Genomic DNA, 14,483 nt, shown 5'->3' on the forward strand with positions numbered 1-14,483 from the left:
CAATCAAATACATAGCACAAGGAAATGGATACAACCCCCACATAATAGACAACATAATACATAAGACAAAACAAAACCACATAAAACAGAAGAATACAACACAAACACAAGAACACAAAAAATACATCACACTAACATACGAAAACAAAAACACCCATAAAATTGCAACCTCATTCAAGAAATTAAACTACAACATCGCATACAGAACAAATAACACTCTACAAAAACATCTGAACACACAAACAAATACAACCACACAGGCGTATACAAACTCAAATGTAACACCTGCAACAACTTCTACATAGGACAGACAGGCAGATCATTTCAAACACGTTACAAAGAACACATCACAGCCATAACAAAATTACAAAACACCTCTACATATGCAGAACACATCACAAATGCTAACCACACCCACAGAGACATCAACACATCCAACCAAAAAGCCAGAAACTCAACACACTAGAACAATATGAAATATACAGGCACACGAAAACACACCCCAACAATATTATCAACACACAACTCAATTTCAAAACACATACACTCTTTGACTCTTCACTACGAACGCACCCACACAGGAAACAAGAGGCGCCAAGACCAACAACGACCAGTTCCGAAGATGACCGAAAATAGGTCGAAACATGTTAACAAGGTACGTTAATAATATTTAACACAAGAAAGTTATTATCATACATATTCCGAAGTAAAATATTTTATATTCGCTTGGTTTGCTATAGCTATAGAGCAACTTTGTCTGTGTGGATCTCTTAAAGTGCTATAGCAAAACATTTTGAAAAAATACTAGAGCAGAAAAGGGACAAGAAATATCAAACTTTAGAGAACTATTGAGAAAAGCTAAGATCACATCGATTTCTTATTGATTTAGCTTCCTTTTTGTGATGATTCAGAAGAACGTTTCAGTATAGGCTATCAAACCAACTGCAGGAAAGAACGTGTACTCTAGCAAAGGCTGATAGGATCATTACAAGAGCAATTTTCATTATAAAGAACAAAAAGAACAATCCAGAAGAATTTCTGAGACAAATTCAGCAAAACATAAGTTCATATCAGTTCCAGAAACTTCGAAATACACGTATTTGACACTGAATAACTTCCAGGTTCCACAATGTTCCCCACTGATACATGTCGAAAAGACAAGAGTTTTATATTTGTTAAAGAAATTAACGACTTGCGTTTCTCAAAATTATTTAAGATATGCCTACTTTTCTGTCTTTCAGTCGATAATCCGATATGCCCTAATTTTCTGGGGAAATGGAACCGAAATTGGAAGTGTCTTGATATTACAAAAGAAAACCATTAGAATTTTATGTAAAGCAAACTATCTGGAACATTGTCGGCCACTTTTCAGACAATCACGTATTTTAACAATAATAAATTTGTATATATATGATCTAGTACTTCACACTCGACAAAATGTCGACAATTACTCGTTAGTAGCCAATATACATGATCATGAAATTAGAAATAGTGAACAAATTAATATTCCATATTGTAGATTACACAAGGGCAACACAAACTTTTTACTTATGGGGATGAAATTATATTATAAGCTCCCAAGTCAATATTAAAAATTACCAATCAATAGTTTCAAAACTAGATTTTACAATTGGTATTAAATAATCCTTTTTATTCAGTTGCTGAGTTTTTCAATACAAATTTGTATGAAATTGTATTTTAATAAATAAGTTTAAGTGCAATTTAGTTAGTTTTCTTTAATTTAAAAGTTTCAAATTATTTCATGTTTTCATTATATTACGAGGGGGATCCAGGAAATAACGACCGTTTTGTTGTAATAATTAAAAAAAAATATTTATTTGATAAAACAAAGTCTGTTACATAACTGAAGCTTCCTTTACTTCTCTACATAATCACCACCTACATTTAAACATTTGTCGTATCTGTTCACTAGCTTTAGAATTCCCGTGTTATACTCCTCTGCCGCCAGTTTATCAAGCTAGGTGTTCACTGTCTTCTTCAACTCTTCATCACTTCCAAAACGATCCCAAAAGACAGTAGCCATGACTTCTTGTGTTGAGAGAGTCTCTTTGAATTTTCTCGGTTTCTTGGGTGATGAGGGATGATGCCACTGACTTGATTGGCGCTTGGTCTCTGGGGTGTTGTGAGACACCCAGGTCTCATCACCAGTCACAATTTGATCAAGAAAGGCGTCTCCATCTGTGTGATATCGCATCAAGAATGTCAATGCTGAGGCCATTCTCTGAGTTTTGTGTTGGTCACTCATTTGCCGTGGAACCCATCGTGCACAGATTTTGTGGTAGCCAAGATGTTGCGACACAATTTCACCAAGCAAAGAACGAGAAATGCCAGGAAAGGCAATATGCAATTCGTCGAGTGATGTGCGCCTGTCTTGCAAGATTCTGTCGTTCACTTTAGTCTTCAGGTCTTCTGTGATGAGTGATGGACGTCCGGGTCGAGTTTCATCATGACATTTATTCGCCCATTGTTGAACATTTCGCACCATTTTCTCACATTTCTTTCATTTATTACAGTATCACCATACACTTCTTTCAATTGCAGGTAAATATCTGCAGGTTTCAAATGTCGGGCATTCAAAAATCGAATCACACTCCTCACCTCACAGTCGGCGGGATTATCAAACACGTCGTTCATTTTGAAGTAACACAAAATGCACAATGGCGACTTGTTGCAACCAGTACTCACAACATTATGAGAACACATGTTAAGGAAGCCAGTTGACCTTCAAACAAGGAAGGGGAGTCAGCTGCGCGGCGTTATTTCCTGGATCCCCCTCGTATTTAAATTTTACTGTTTCTTTTATTAATGTTTTTTAAAATGTATTTATATGTTTTTCAATGTAATGGGACAAAGCCTAATTTCTAGCCATCCAGTACAGTCAAGAAAAAATATTTTGCTGACAACAGAGCAATCCAGAGTCTTATTTTTATTTATTTATTTATTTTCTTGCACAGCAACTGAAATTTTGGTTTTAGTCCAACACAACCTTGAAAATATGCTACAATATTTGCACAATAGTAAATTATATGCAGTAATGATCTAAATCTGCAAAAAATATGCGCAATCAGCTTTTCGTATTATCAAAGACATTCATTAACATATAATACGAATATTTATTTTCAGTCAATGACTTTACTATTAATATATATAACGTGTAAGTCCTTACATTAAATGATTTAATATTGTATGAACGTTTTCGTCGGTTTCATACCAACATCATGAGCTACAACATTCTATGTAGCAATATCATCACTAACAGATACGTATGTCTCTACAAACCAAAATATAATGTATATTAATAAGCATAAAATATGATAAAAACATGATAAAAACCAATATCATTATGTCAACTGATTTTTTTTTTTCAGTTAACACAGTTCAAAGACTGTAATGCATCTCTTCACACAATATAGTATACAGATTTCATTTTATTTTTTATTATTTTATCAGTGAAGACCTGCAAACATATTTGTATAAGTATTGTAATCACATGTGGGCTTTTAATCATTTGACAGTAGAGTGTAGTCCCACAAGAAAGACACATTTATATCCAAATGATGTTGGTTTTTATCATATTGTATGCTTATTAATATATATTGTATTTTGATTTGTAGAGACATATGTACCTGTTAGTGATGATATTGCTATATAAAATGTTGTATCTGATGATGTTGGTATGAAACCGACGAAAATGTTCATACAATATTAAATCATGTAATGTAAGGATTTTTTTTTTATTTTATTGGGTTATTTTACGACGCTTTATCAACATCTTAGGTTATTTAGCGTTTGAATGAGATGAAGGTGATAATGCCAGTGAAACGAGTCTGGGGTCCAGCACCGAACGTTAACCCAGCATTTACTCGTATTGGGTTGAGGGAAAACCCCGGAAAAAACCTCAACCAGGTAACTTGCCCCGACCGGGATTCGAACCCGGGCCACCTGGTTTCGTCGCCAGACGCGCTAACCTGTACTCCACAGGTGTGGACTGTAATGTAAGGACTTGCACCATATAAAATAAAGTCATTGACTGAAAATAAATATTCGTAGTATATATCATAGACTTTTCTGAAAATTAATCAAAATGAATTGGAAAATATTCATAACATGTCTAAAAATATTTTCGCATGAGACATTTGAATATGCATTTCAAACCTGGCACTATTACTCATAATGTTGCGGACATATAGAGAGGAGTTTGTAACGTCAGAAGTCATCTTTTAACACCGTGTAAGAAATTGCTGGTTGAAGACGTCTCTTTGTACTGCAGGAACGGAGTTTCTTGTATCACCATGTGACTGGCATAAAAGAAGAATATGTGGATGAGAGCCATGATCCTTTATCAGAGGTAAAATTTGAGGAAGATCCGGTACCAGATTCATTTCCTGTGGTCAAACATGAACCAGAGGTGAGTGGAGCACAAGGAATGCACTGTATTTTCTTCTTCTTCTTCCATTGTAAAGGACACTGCCTCTTTTCAAGAGTACTTGCAATGCCTTTCACTGTAAGATGGAGACAAAAACACTTATCAGTATTTCCTATTACAAGTCATGTTATGTTCCAGAGAACTAATGTTGAACTGTTATCTCCTTTTATGTTTCAATTATGAAAACGAAATTGTTTTTTATACTTCCTCTTAATGTGTGCCAACCTACTCATCCCCTCAGTATAGTGAGGATCACGTAAGAGCAGTTTCTAACAGGTTAATTTGGCCGTCTCTTCAGTGTTGCCAACTAATACCAGATATCACCAAAGAGAGAAAAATCACAATTCCAAGTGCAATAATAATAATAATAATAATAATAATAATAATAATAATAATAATACACTATTATTTACTTATTTGCCACATCTCATCTTTATGTTGATAGGCGTTTTCTGAATGGATCAATTATTTGTGAAAGGGTAGGCCTATATTTTCCTCCTGGACCTCTCGCACATTATGTTGTAAATTAGTGGATTCATATTATTTAATATTAACATATATTTTGTCTGACAACATGAAATTCATTGCTTTGACTAAACTGTTTACGATTTACGACACCTAACCTAGAAATATATTTTGTTTAATCACGTAAAATTATTAGTACTAACTCCGAAAATCGAATGTATACTTACTCCCAATAATTTTGCTATTCTAGTTATAATTTCTGTCTCCGTGCCCATTTTCTATTGATCACCCAAGTGCATGTATCACACCATATATTTTATTTATGTACACTTCTCTGACTATAATCTTGAGTTGTAACCGCAAGGCAACACATAAAATACCTATTATGTATTAATGTAATGCTAATATTACTTACTTATTATTATCTTCAAATTTTACTAGCTTCCAGTAATGGGATCAGAAATCTAGGAACAATTTAAATTTTCAGAATTTGTACTACCGACAACAGCTGTTCCTGCTGCCAACATTACAGTTAGAAAATTACTACCAGTTGTAATATTTCTCGGTATTGAAATTCGAAACGAAGTTGGCAAAAGAAAATTCAACCTTCAAACTAGAAAATCACTATAATCCACTGGCATATGTAGTAATAGGGGAAAGATGGTTAGGTTTCACCCTTAGGGTACTAAGTAAGCTGATCCGGACTATATCTTTGAGAAAATGTTATTCTTAAGGGCACGACCTCTTTTTGTCTTTTCTGTGTCTTTGTCTAAAATTGTCAATACCTTTTACCGTTTCCAAATAATAGTTTGCTTTAGATGTATGTGCAAACATTATCACCTGCCTTCATTTGTTTTCACCCATTGTTTTCAAGTATTTATGTATTTGCAATTATCTTCTGTAGACCATTATTTTACCCGTAGAGAAAATATATTTTGTAAATTTAAGATAAAGTATATAGCTTATTTTGAGTACTTTCCAGAATAGGTTCTAAATTTGACAAAATGTTCTGATATATATGTGGAGGCAGAGAGCTTGCATGAAACTACTGTTTATTTTATTTACTCTTTTCAAGTTACCGAGTTCACGAAATGGTTGAACGAGTTTTTTTGTCTACTGTGTAATGATTATTATGGTTATAGCAAAGGAATTTTTGTATTCTGGAGCTTTAATATAATTTCATAGTACATGATATTGCCTGGCAGAAATTATGGAGCTAAACTGGAATAAATTACACAGTATTAACATTGTTAAACATTATATATCCACAACATTTAATTATCAATAGAATGTGTTCGTTAACTGCTGGTATTATGAGCACAGAAGTGCTATCAAAAGCAAACTGAATCAGACCATTATATATCGTAATGTAAAAGTTGCCTGGTTGAAGTTTTTTCTGAGTTTATCCTCTAAACAATTGAGAACAAATGCTGGCTAGCTTTCGACGCTGGACCCTGGATTCATTTCGCTGGCATTATCACCTTTATTTTGCTCAGGCGGTACATAGCCATTACAGTTGACAGTGTCGTAAAAAACCACATAAATGTCTGATGCTTTTCCAATTCACTGCGGGCTACAGCAAGGAGATGCACTATCACCTTTACTTTTTAACTTCACTCTAGAATATGGCATTAGCAATGTTCAGGGTAACGCAGAGGGTCTAGAATTGACCGGGTTACATCAGTTTCTGGTCTATGCGGATGACGTGAATATGTGAGCAGAAATTCCAAAAAAACGATTAGGGAAAACACGGAAATTTCACTTGAACCAAGTAAAGGGATAGGTTTGGAAGTAAATCCCGAAAAGACAAAGTATATGAATATATCTCGTGATCAGAATATTCTACGAAGTGGAAATATAAAAATTGGAGATTTATCTTTCGAAGAGGTGGAAAAATTAAAAAATCTTGGAGGAACAGTAATAAATATAAATGTCAGTCGGGAGGAATTAAACGCACAATAAATATGGAAAATGCCTGTTATTGTACGTTGACAAGCTGGAATTTATAAAACAGTTATATTACCGGTTGTTCTGTATGGTTCTGAAACTTCGACTGTTACTTTGAGAGAGGAATAGAGATTAATAGTGTTTGAGAATAAGGTGCTTAGAAAAATATTTGGGGCTAAAAGGGATGAAATTACAGGAGATTGGAGAATAATGCAGAACTGCCTGCATTGTATTGTTCATCTGACGTAATTAGGAACATTAAATCCAGACGTTTGAGATGGGCAGGGCATGTAGCACGTACGGGCGAATCCAGAAATGCATATACTGTAGAGTGTTAGTTGGAAGGCCGAAGGGAAAAAGACCTTCGAGGAAGCCAAGACGTAGATGGGAAGATAATAATATTAAAATGGATTTGTGGGAGGTGGGATATGATGATAGAGACTGGATTAATCTTGGACAGGATAGGGACCGATGTTGGCCTTATGTGAGGGCAGCGATGAACCTCCGGATTCCTTCAAAGCCCTTTGTAAGTAAGTAAATAATTTAATGCAATTACAATTGAAGATTTATTTTTCTTTATGAAAGAAAATGTTTCGCTCGTTAAATACTTACCAACACATGTGATGGTATTGTATATTTTCGAATTTTCTAAGTAACAAATTAAAAATAAACACGCATAATTATCACACAATGTTCCGCTGGAATAATTCTCTGTCATTAAATTTTGCATTTCTATCATAGTCTTTAAATAAAGATACATAAATTGTGTTAGTTGAATTTGTGAATGATATGTAGGTTGTTTCTCTTATCTACATTTTTTTTGCACCATGTGCCTTTTCACCATTTATTGCCCGGTATGTTGGCTAGGAAATAATTAATATAAAATTAAAACTATTTTATTTAGTATATGAATACATACATAAATTTATTTAGTATTTATCTGGTTTATATGTGTTTTGTAGCAATCATTCCCTCCTAAAACCCTCAAAATTCCCGTCCTGCTTTTAAACAACAGCTTTATATTATATGAGAGTGCCGCAGGATTTTAAATTACACCTTCATTGTGCCACATGTTGAAAAAGGTGAAAAACATTGTTCTATAAGGAAAAGAATTATCCCATGAAAAATCTGCCACAAGATTTCTCTTCTTTTAGCTACAACTCTGATAGGGCTAATATGAAAACCCTTTGAAGCACAAATTAATTTTTTATGTTTTCATATCATGCATCATAACAAAGCTTCGATCAATTTTTTTTCAACATTTTAACTCTGCACACAATTTCAAAATACCTCTATGTATACTCAAGAGGTGGTTCCTTGGTGGAATATCTGTGCCATAAAATTTAGAAAGAAAGAAACCGGTGGTTCTTCTGAATAACCACTATGTTACAAAGGGTTAAAAGGAATTCTGTGGCATCTAAAATTGATGTGCTTTTGTTAATGTAAATTGTGCTATCTTTCTCTTTTATTTGCTCCGTGGTTTTAGGAAGAGCAGAGTGACTTACATAGATTGAATGTGGAGCCAAAGGTGGAAGTAATACCAGAGGACGAGATTTTCATCGAAAGGTGAGTGTCATGTCCGAGCCTTCACGTAGACATATAGGGTGTCTAGATGATTTTAAATTATGGATAACATGTAACTCCCACCCATTTTTCAGTCATGTGTATGACCAAAGTATTAATGATATGGCGGTCATATTTGGCAGTTTAATTTATTTTCATAATAACATTATTATATTAAAAGCCCAAAAAAATTCATGACATCGCTGGCACATTTTTAAAATTTTGTATGGTATGACCCATATGTCTTAATGTCGTCTATCATCAGAAGCTTCAGGTCAGTTTCCTGTCAGGCAAACTTGTGCGCATGTGGCAGTGTCCACTTTTCCTTCCATTTCCAGCGGATACATTGGCTAATGCAGGTCTCATTCTACGGAGTGTGTGTACCAAGTGCCCCCATACAAACACGCTCTGGCTTCTTCAACACTACTATCGTAGATCTCTGCGTGATGCAGGGACGTACCAGCTGTTCACCTAGTCCTAGCAGGAATAGGCGTGTATAATATTTTGTTTCATTTTCCATTCAAAGTTCTAGAGATTGTTCACAGAACTGACGTGTATTATTGAGAACAAAAATGTACCCCTAATTTCAATTAATGTTCACAAAGCACTATGTGCAGAACAAGACTGTCACTTCTCAGTTCACATTTCGTTCGCCTTGGCTAGTTCTTCAAGTTCACTCACTCACGTTCCCTGCACGTCGAACCCAACCCTCCAGATGAGGTTCCTTGCACGTCGATCCCAGATCCTCCTGGCTCGGAGTTTCCTTATCATTAAGTGGAGAAAAAAAATTATTTTAGTGGGCCTATATTCTATTACAATTGTAAATTACATTGTTGCAGAACTTTTAATGCATTGTTATTAGTTCAGTGTTCGCAAAACAACAAATATCAAGATAAAGAATATACCAATACAGATTTTCTCATAATTACGCTGCTATGAAATGGAATCAGTAATATTGCACTGCAAGTTTTCCTATTTTAAAGTGACAAAATGATCGAACTACAAAGGTCCTATATATCATAACAATAAGAGATAGCAATCGTTATACCACATGAAGGGTACACGGGAAAAACGAACCATGTCACAATGCTGTTAAGAGTGTTGCCATTATCTAATTCTCAGTATTATCTAATTCACAGTATTACTACAAACATTAGTGTTATTTTTACCAAAATTAGTAAAGGAGAATTAAAACCACGGATACACTAATAATTTCCTTCATTTCAAGTATAAATATCAATAAATACTGTAGTAATATACTGAAATAGATCACTGTCGCACCTTTAATGGAAATGTGACATTGTTCGTTTTTCCCGTGTACCTTTCACATTTCCAATTCCGAATTTCGAAACAATCACATAAACTATCTCGCTCGTCTCGAAAAAAATAAGGCAAAGACAGTTCATTTTGGACAGAGAGGTTTATTAAAAATAAAAGGTAAAAGGTAGCGAAGAGTTAGCTAACGGTTTGTAATTGTTATAAAATTCATTGTGTGATGTTGATAAAGCGTCGTAAAATAACCTACAAAAAAATCATTGTACAGGTGAAGTCCAAATTGTTGAAACATTCTGATACTTGCAACATTACTCATAAATTAATTACAAGCTCGTATCTCTAATCATAATGTGCCTCGTCATGAATATTCTCTGAATATTCAATAATTTGAATGTGCATTTGTTGCGACTATTTTATAGACTGATAGTATATTTGCTTCAGTTTTGCAGCTACGAATGACAGAAATGTATCAACAGATTTGGACAGTCTTACACTTGAAGTGAATGAGACTGTGAGTGAAATTCTCAAGAATTCAATTTCCTTGGGGAAAGCTGTGCTGCCTAGTCAAGGTGGGAATCAGTTGGAGTTAGAACTTCCTAAAATATGCCTCGGGGAAAAAGTGAACAGTCATTTATCCAAGGAAGTAAGAAGGAAACCTTTCAATTGTGATATTTGTGGTAAATGGTTTTCGCAGTTGGGTAGCCTGAAAGTCCATAAAGTTCTCCATAGTGGCTTGAAGCCTTTCAAATGTGATGTTTGTGGTAAGTGTTTCTCTTTGATGTGTAACTTAAGATCTCATAAACAAACGCACAGTGGCGAGAAACCTTTCAAATGTGATGTTTGCGGTAAGGGTTTCTTTTTGTTGTGTAGGTTAAATTCTCATACAATCACGCACACTGGCGAGAAACCTTTCAAATGTGATGTTTGTGGTAAAAGCTTCATTCAGTCGAGTGGCCTTAATCGCCACAAACTACGTCACACAGGCGAGAAACCTTTCAAATGTGATGTTTGTGGTAAATGCTTCTATCAGTCGAATACCCTAAAAGACCATAAACGACTGCACACCGGCGAGAAACCTTTCAAATGTGACATTTGTGGTAAATGCTTCTCTCTGTCGACTGGACTAACAAGCCATTACCGATTGCACACAGGCGAAAAACCTTACAAATGTGACATTTGTTGTAGGTCATTCTCGTATTTGAATTCTCTCAAAAATCATAAATGCATCTCTGAGTTGGGTAACCTAAATTTTCATGAGCGTGTGCACACAGCCGAGAAAGTTTTCACATGTGATGTATGTGGTAAATGTTATACTCAGGCGAGTCATTTAGAAAGTCACAAAAGCCTTCACACTGGCGAGGAACGTTTCAAGTGTGATGTTTGCGGGAAATGCTTCTCTCAGTCGAGTAGCCTAAAAGTCCATAAACGATGTCACACAGGCGAGAAACCTTTCAAATGTGATATTTGTGGTAAATCCTTCTCTCAGTCCAATAACCTGAAAGACCATAAACGACTGCACACAGGCGACAAACCTTTCAAATGTGATGTTTGTGGTAAGTGTTTCTCTTTGATGTGTAACTTAAAATCACATAAACTCACGCACGCTGGCGAGAAATCTTTTAAGTGTGATGTTTGTGGTAAGTGTTTCTTTTTGTCGTGTAGCTTAAAATCTCATAAAAGCATGCACTCTGGGGAGAAACCTTTCAAATGCGATGTGTGCGGTAAATGCTTCTCTCAGTCCAGTGCCCTGAAAGTCCATAAAAGACGTCACACAGGCGAGAAACCTTTCAAATGTGATATTTGTGGTAAATGCTTCACTCAGACGAATAACCTGAAAGACCATAAACGACTGCACACAGGCGACAAACCTTTCAAATGTGATTATTGTGGTAAGAGTTACGCAAAGTACTCTGCACTGAAAGTCCATATATTTCTGCATAATGGTTTGAAACCTTTCAAATGTGATGTTTGTGGTAAGTGTTTCTCTTTGTTGGGTAACTTAAAAACTCATAAACGCACGCACACTGGCGAGAAACGTTTCAAGTGTAATGTCTGTGATAAGTCTTTCTTGCATTCGCGTTCTCTGAAAAATCATCACCTTCTGCACACTGGCGAGAAACCTTTTAAGTGTGGTGTTTGTGGTAAGTGTTATTCTGGTTTGAATGACTTAGAATGCCATAAACGCACGCACTTGGGCGAGAAACCTTTCAAATGTGATGTTTGTGGTAAATGCTACGCTCGGTTGGGTAGCCTAAAAAGCCACGAACGTGAGCACAGTCGAGAAACCTTTCAAATGTAACGTTTGAGGTGTTGCTCGAATTTATAATATCAAAAAGTACATGGACGCCAGGACTCAGCCGTCAAACTTTTTAAATATGAAGTTTGTGGTAAGGTTTTCTCGATTCCAGTAAACTCAATACCCATCAGCGTCGGCACACTGGCGAGAAGCCTTTTAAATTTCATGTTCGTTGAAGGTGTTTCAAAGATATAAGTGCCCTAAGAGTTCACGAAATTCGGCCAGAAACGCTTCACTCATAAGGGTACCTTAACAGGCCATTAACAGGGGCGAAGCGATGTTGGTTGTGAGTGATTCCTATAGTCGATAGTTATAAAAGTTATGAAATCTTGTCCACAGACCAGAAACTTTGTAAATGTGACAGTAAAATATGTTTAGCTTAGTAAGTATAGCTAAAGTATTGATGTACGGAAGCTTTTCTTAATGAATCTTTGTATTCAATTCTTCTGGTAAAGATTTTTCACTGTAGGGTAGCCTAATAGGATTTAACACTTATAGGCGAGAATCCTTGCAAGTCTGATATCTCTGAAACGTGTTTATTTTGTAAGACTACGTTAACTATGTTCCAAACATACTGACGAAAAGATTTAGTAATGCAATGTCTGTGTAACGTATTTTCCCCAATCCTGTAAACTAAAATCTTCAGGCATCGTCCACGATAAACCGGGAACGAAAACTACGAGAACAAAAATGCTGTTAAAATACATATATTGAAAATTGAGCATTTGCAGTTAACAAGAAACTATCATTGTTGCTCTCATAAAGCTATTTCCTCGTCGCATATCTTCTAGCTAGGAGGCTGTATCATGATATCTCCTTCATCCATCGTGTGTAATTAACTGAGAGTGTATCTAACAAGATTACGATTTCAGTAGTATTCTCAAAAGATTCTGTCTCATAAATTTTGAAAGAGTTTAACCTGGGTTTGAGGAACACTTTTCAGAACGCGATAGGAGTGATAATAGGCGGAAGAAGAATAAAGTGCATGCGATTTGTTGATGATATGGCGTTGTTAGTAGAAGAGGAAACGATACTAATGGATATGCCAATGAAGCTAAATGACAGCTATGAGCAGTATGGGATGAGGATAAGAGAAATAAGACGAGGACCATGGTCATAGGAAAAAAATAAAGAAAGTAAACTTGCGAATGCTAAGTGAGATAGTAGGGCACGTGGACATCTTCAAGTACTTTGGGTGTACCTGTTCTATAAGTAGTAACATGAGCTCCAGCCAGGAAGTGGAAAGAAGAATAGCAATGGCAAAGGAAGCTTTTGATAGAAAAGGGAGCATCTTCTGCAGACCTCATGAAGAAGAAGAACTAACGAAGGGACTAGTGAAATGTTTTGTATGGTGTGTGACATTGTATGCGGCAGAAACATGGACGTTACGATGAAGTGAAGAGAAGCGAATAGAAGAATTTGAAACGTGGATATAGAGAAGGATGGAACATGTGAAGTGGACAAACGAAATAAGAAATGAAGCTGTGTTGGAAAGAGTGGGTGAAGAAGTGATGATTCTCAAATATCTCAGAAAGAGGAAAAGGAATTTATTCGGTTACTAGTTTAGAAGAAACTGCCTACTGAAACATGAACTGGAAGGAAGTGAATGGGAGAAGAGTTCGGTAGAGAAGAAGGTATCAAATAATAGACGACATTAAGACATATGCATCATATTAGGCGACAAAGAGGAAGGCAGTAAATGGGAAAGATTGGAGAAAGCTGGGTTTGCAGTGAAAGACCTGTCCTTGTGGAGAACACTGAATGAATGAATGAATGAATGAATGAATGAATGAATGAATGAATGAACCTTTGTATATGTCAATCTATTTGTACTCATGAAAGAACGCCAATATTCAATTATGCACATTGTTGTTTTCAGTGTTGATTTGTTGTGGATGATGAAACATTTTTGTAGTCATTGCAGTGTACTTGTCAAAATTTTATTGAAGTAATTAAGTAACCATAATTGTATGTATTTATCGTGTTATATCTTATTTGTACTGCTTCTTTATGACTGTGGAAAAAGTGATGAAATATCAAAGAGGGTGAAATGAGGATTTGTGCTACTAGATTAAGAAATATAACGGGCTATGTGAACTATACTGCACTAGGTATAATGAGGAATAAAATTAATGAATATGAAAATGGAGGCGCATTATTTCCTTCAACTCTTCCATACAAAAATTAATAACCAATTATTCAATCAAGAATAAACTCTCCTTAAAATAAAAAAATGTTTTTAATTACTTGAAGTAAACCTTTCATGTGTGAACTATTATTTTGTCACATATTTTATGTTTGAAATAATATCGCATGAGGATTTTATAAAAAGGTTTACTTTCATCCTTTAGATAATCCATTGCATCTCGCAATCCCCTCTCTTCCCGGCTGAAAGATTCCTGATACAAGTAAAGGCTGTAGAGGTGAGGCAATTTGTTGAAGTTCACTTTCATGTTGAAAAAACCACTCTCGGTCCACTGTTAAAGATGG

General features: G+C 35.4%; 1 protein-coding gene across 1 annotated transcript in view; it reads left to right on the plus strand.

The window, feature by feature from the left end:
* LOC138693315 (zinc finger protein 665-like) overlaps positions 1-14,122 on the plus strand; it is a 35,478-nt gene extending 21,356 nt beyond the window's left edge. The window contains exons 4-6 of the mRNA XM_069817202.1: positions 4,292-4,429; positions 8,346-8,425; positions 10,139-14,122. Of these exons, the coding sequence (XP_069673303.1) occupies positions 4,292-4,429; positions 8,346-8,425; positions 10,139-11,996 (2,076 nt within the window). The 3' untranslated portion in view covers positions 11,997-14,122. The remainder of the gene's footprint in view (positions 1-4,291; positions 4,430-8,345; positions 8,426-10,138) is intronic.
* The last annotated feature ends 361 nt before the right edge of the window (positions 14,123-14,483 follow it).

This window comes from Periplaneta americana, chromosome 17 (genome assembly GCF_040183065.1).
Source record: "Periplaneta americana isolate PAMFEO1 chromosome 17, P.americana_PAMFEO1_priV1, whole genome shotgun sequence".
NCBI classification, from domain to species: domain Eukaryota; kingdom Metazoa; phylum Arthropoda; class Insecta; order Blattodea; family Blattidae; genus Periplaneta; species Periplaneta americana.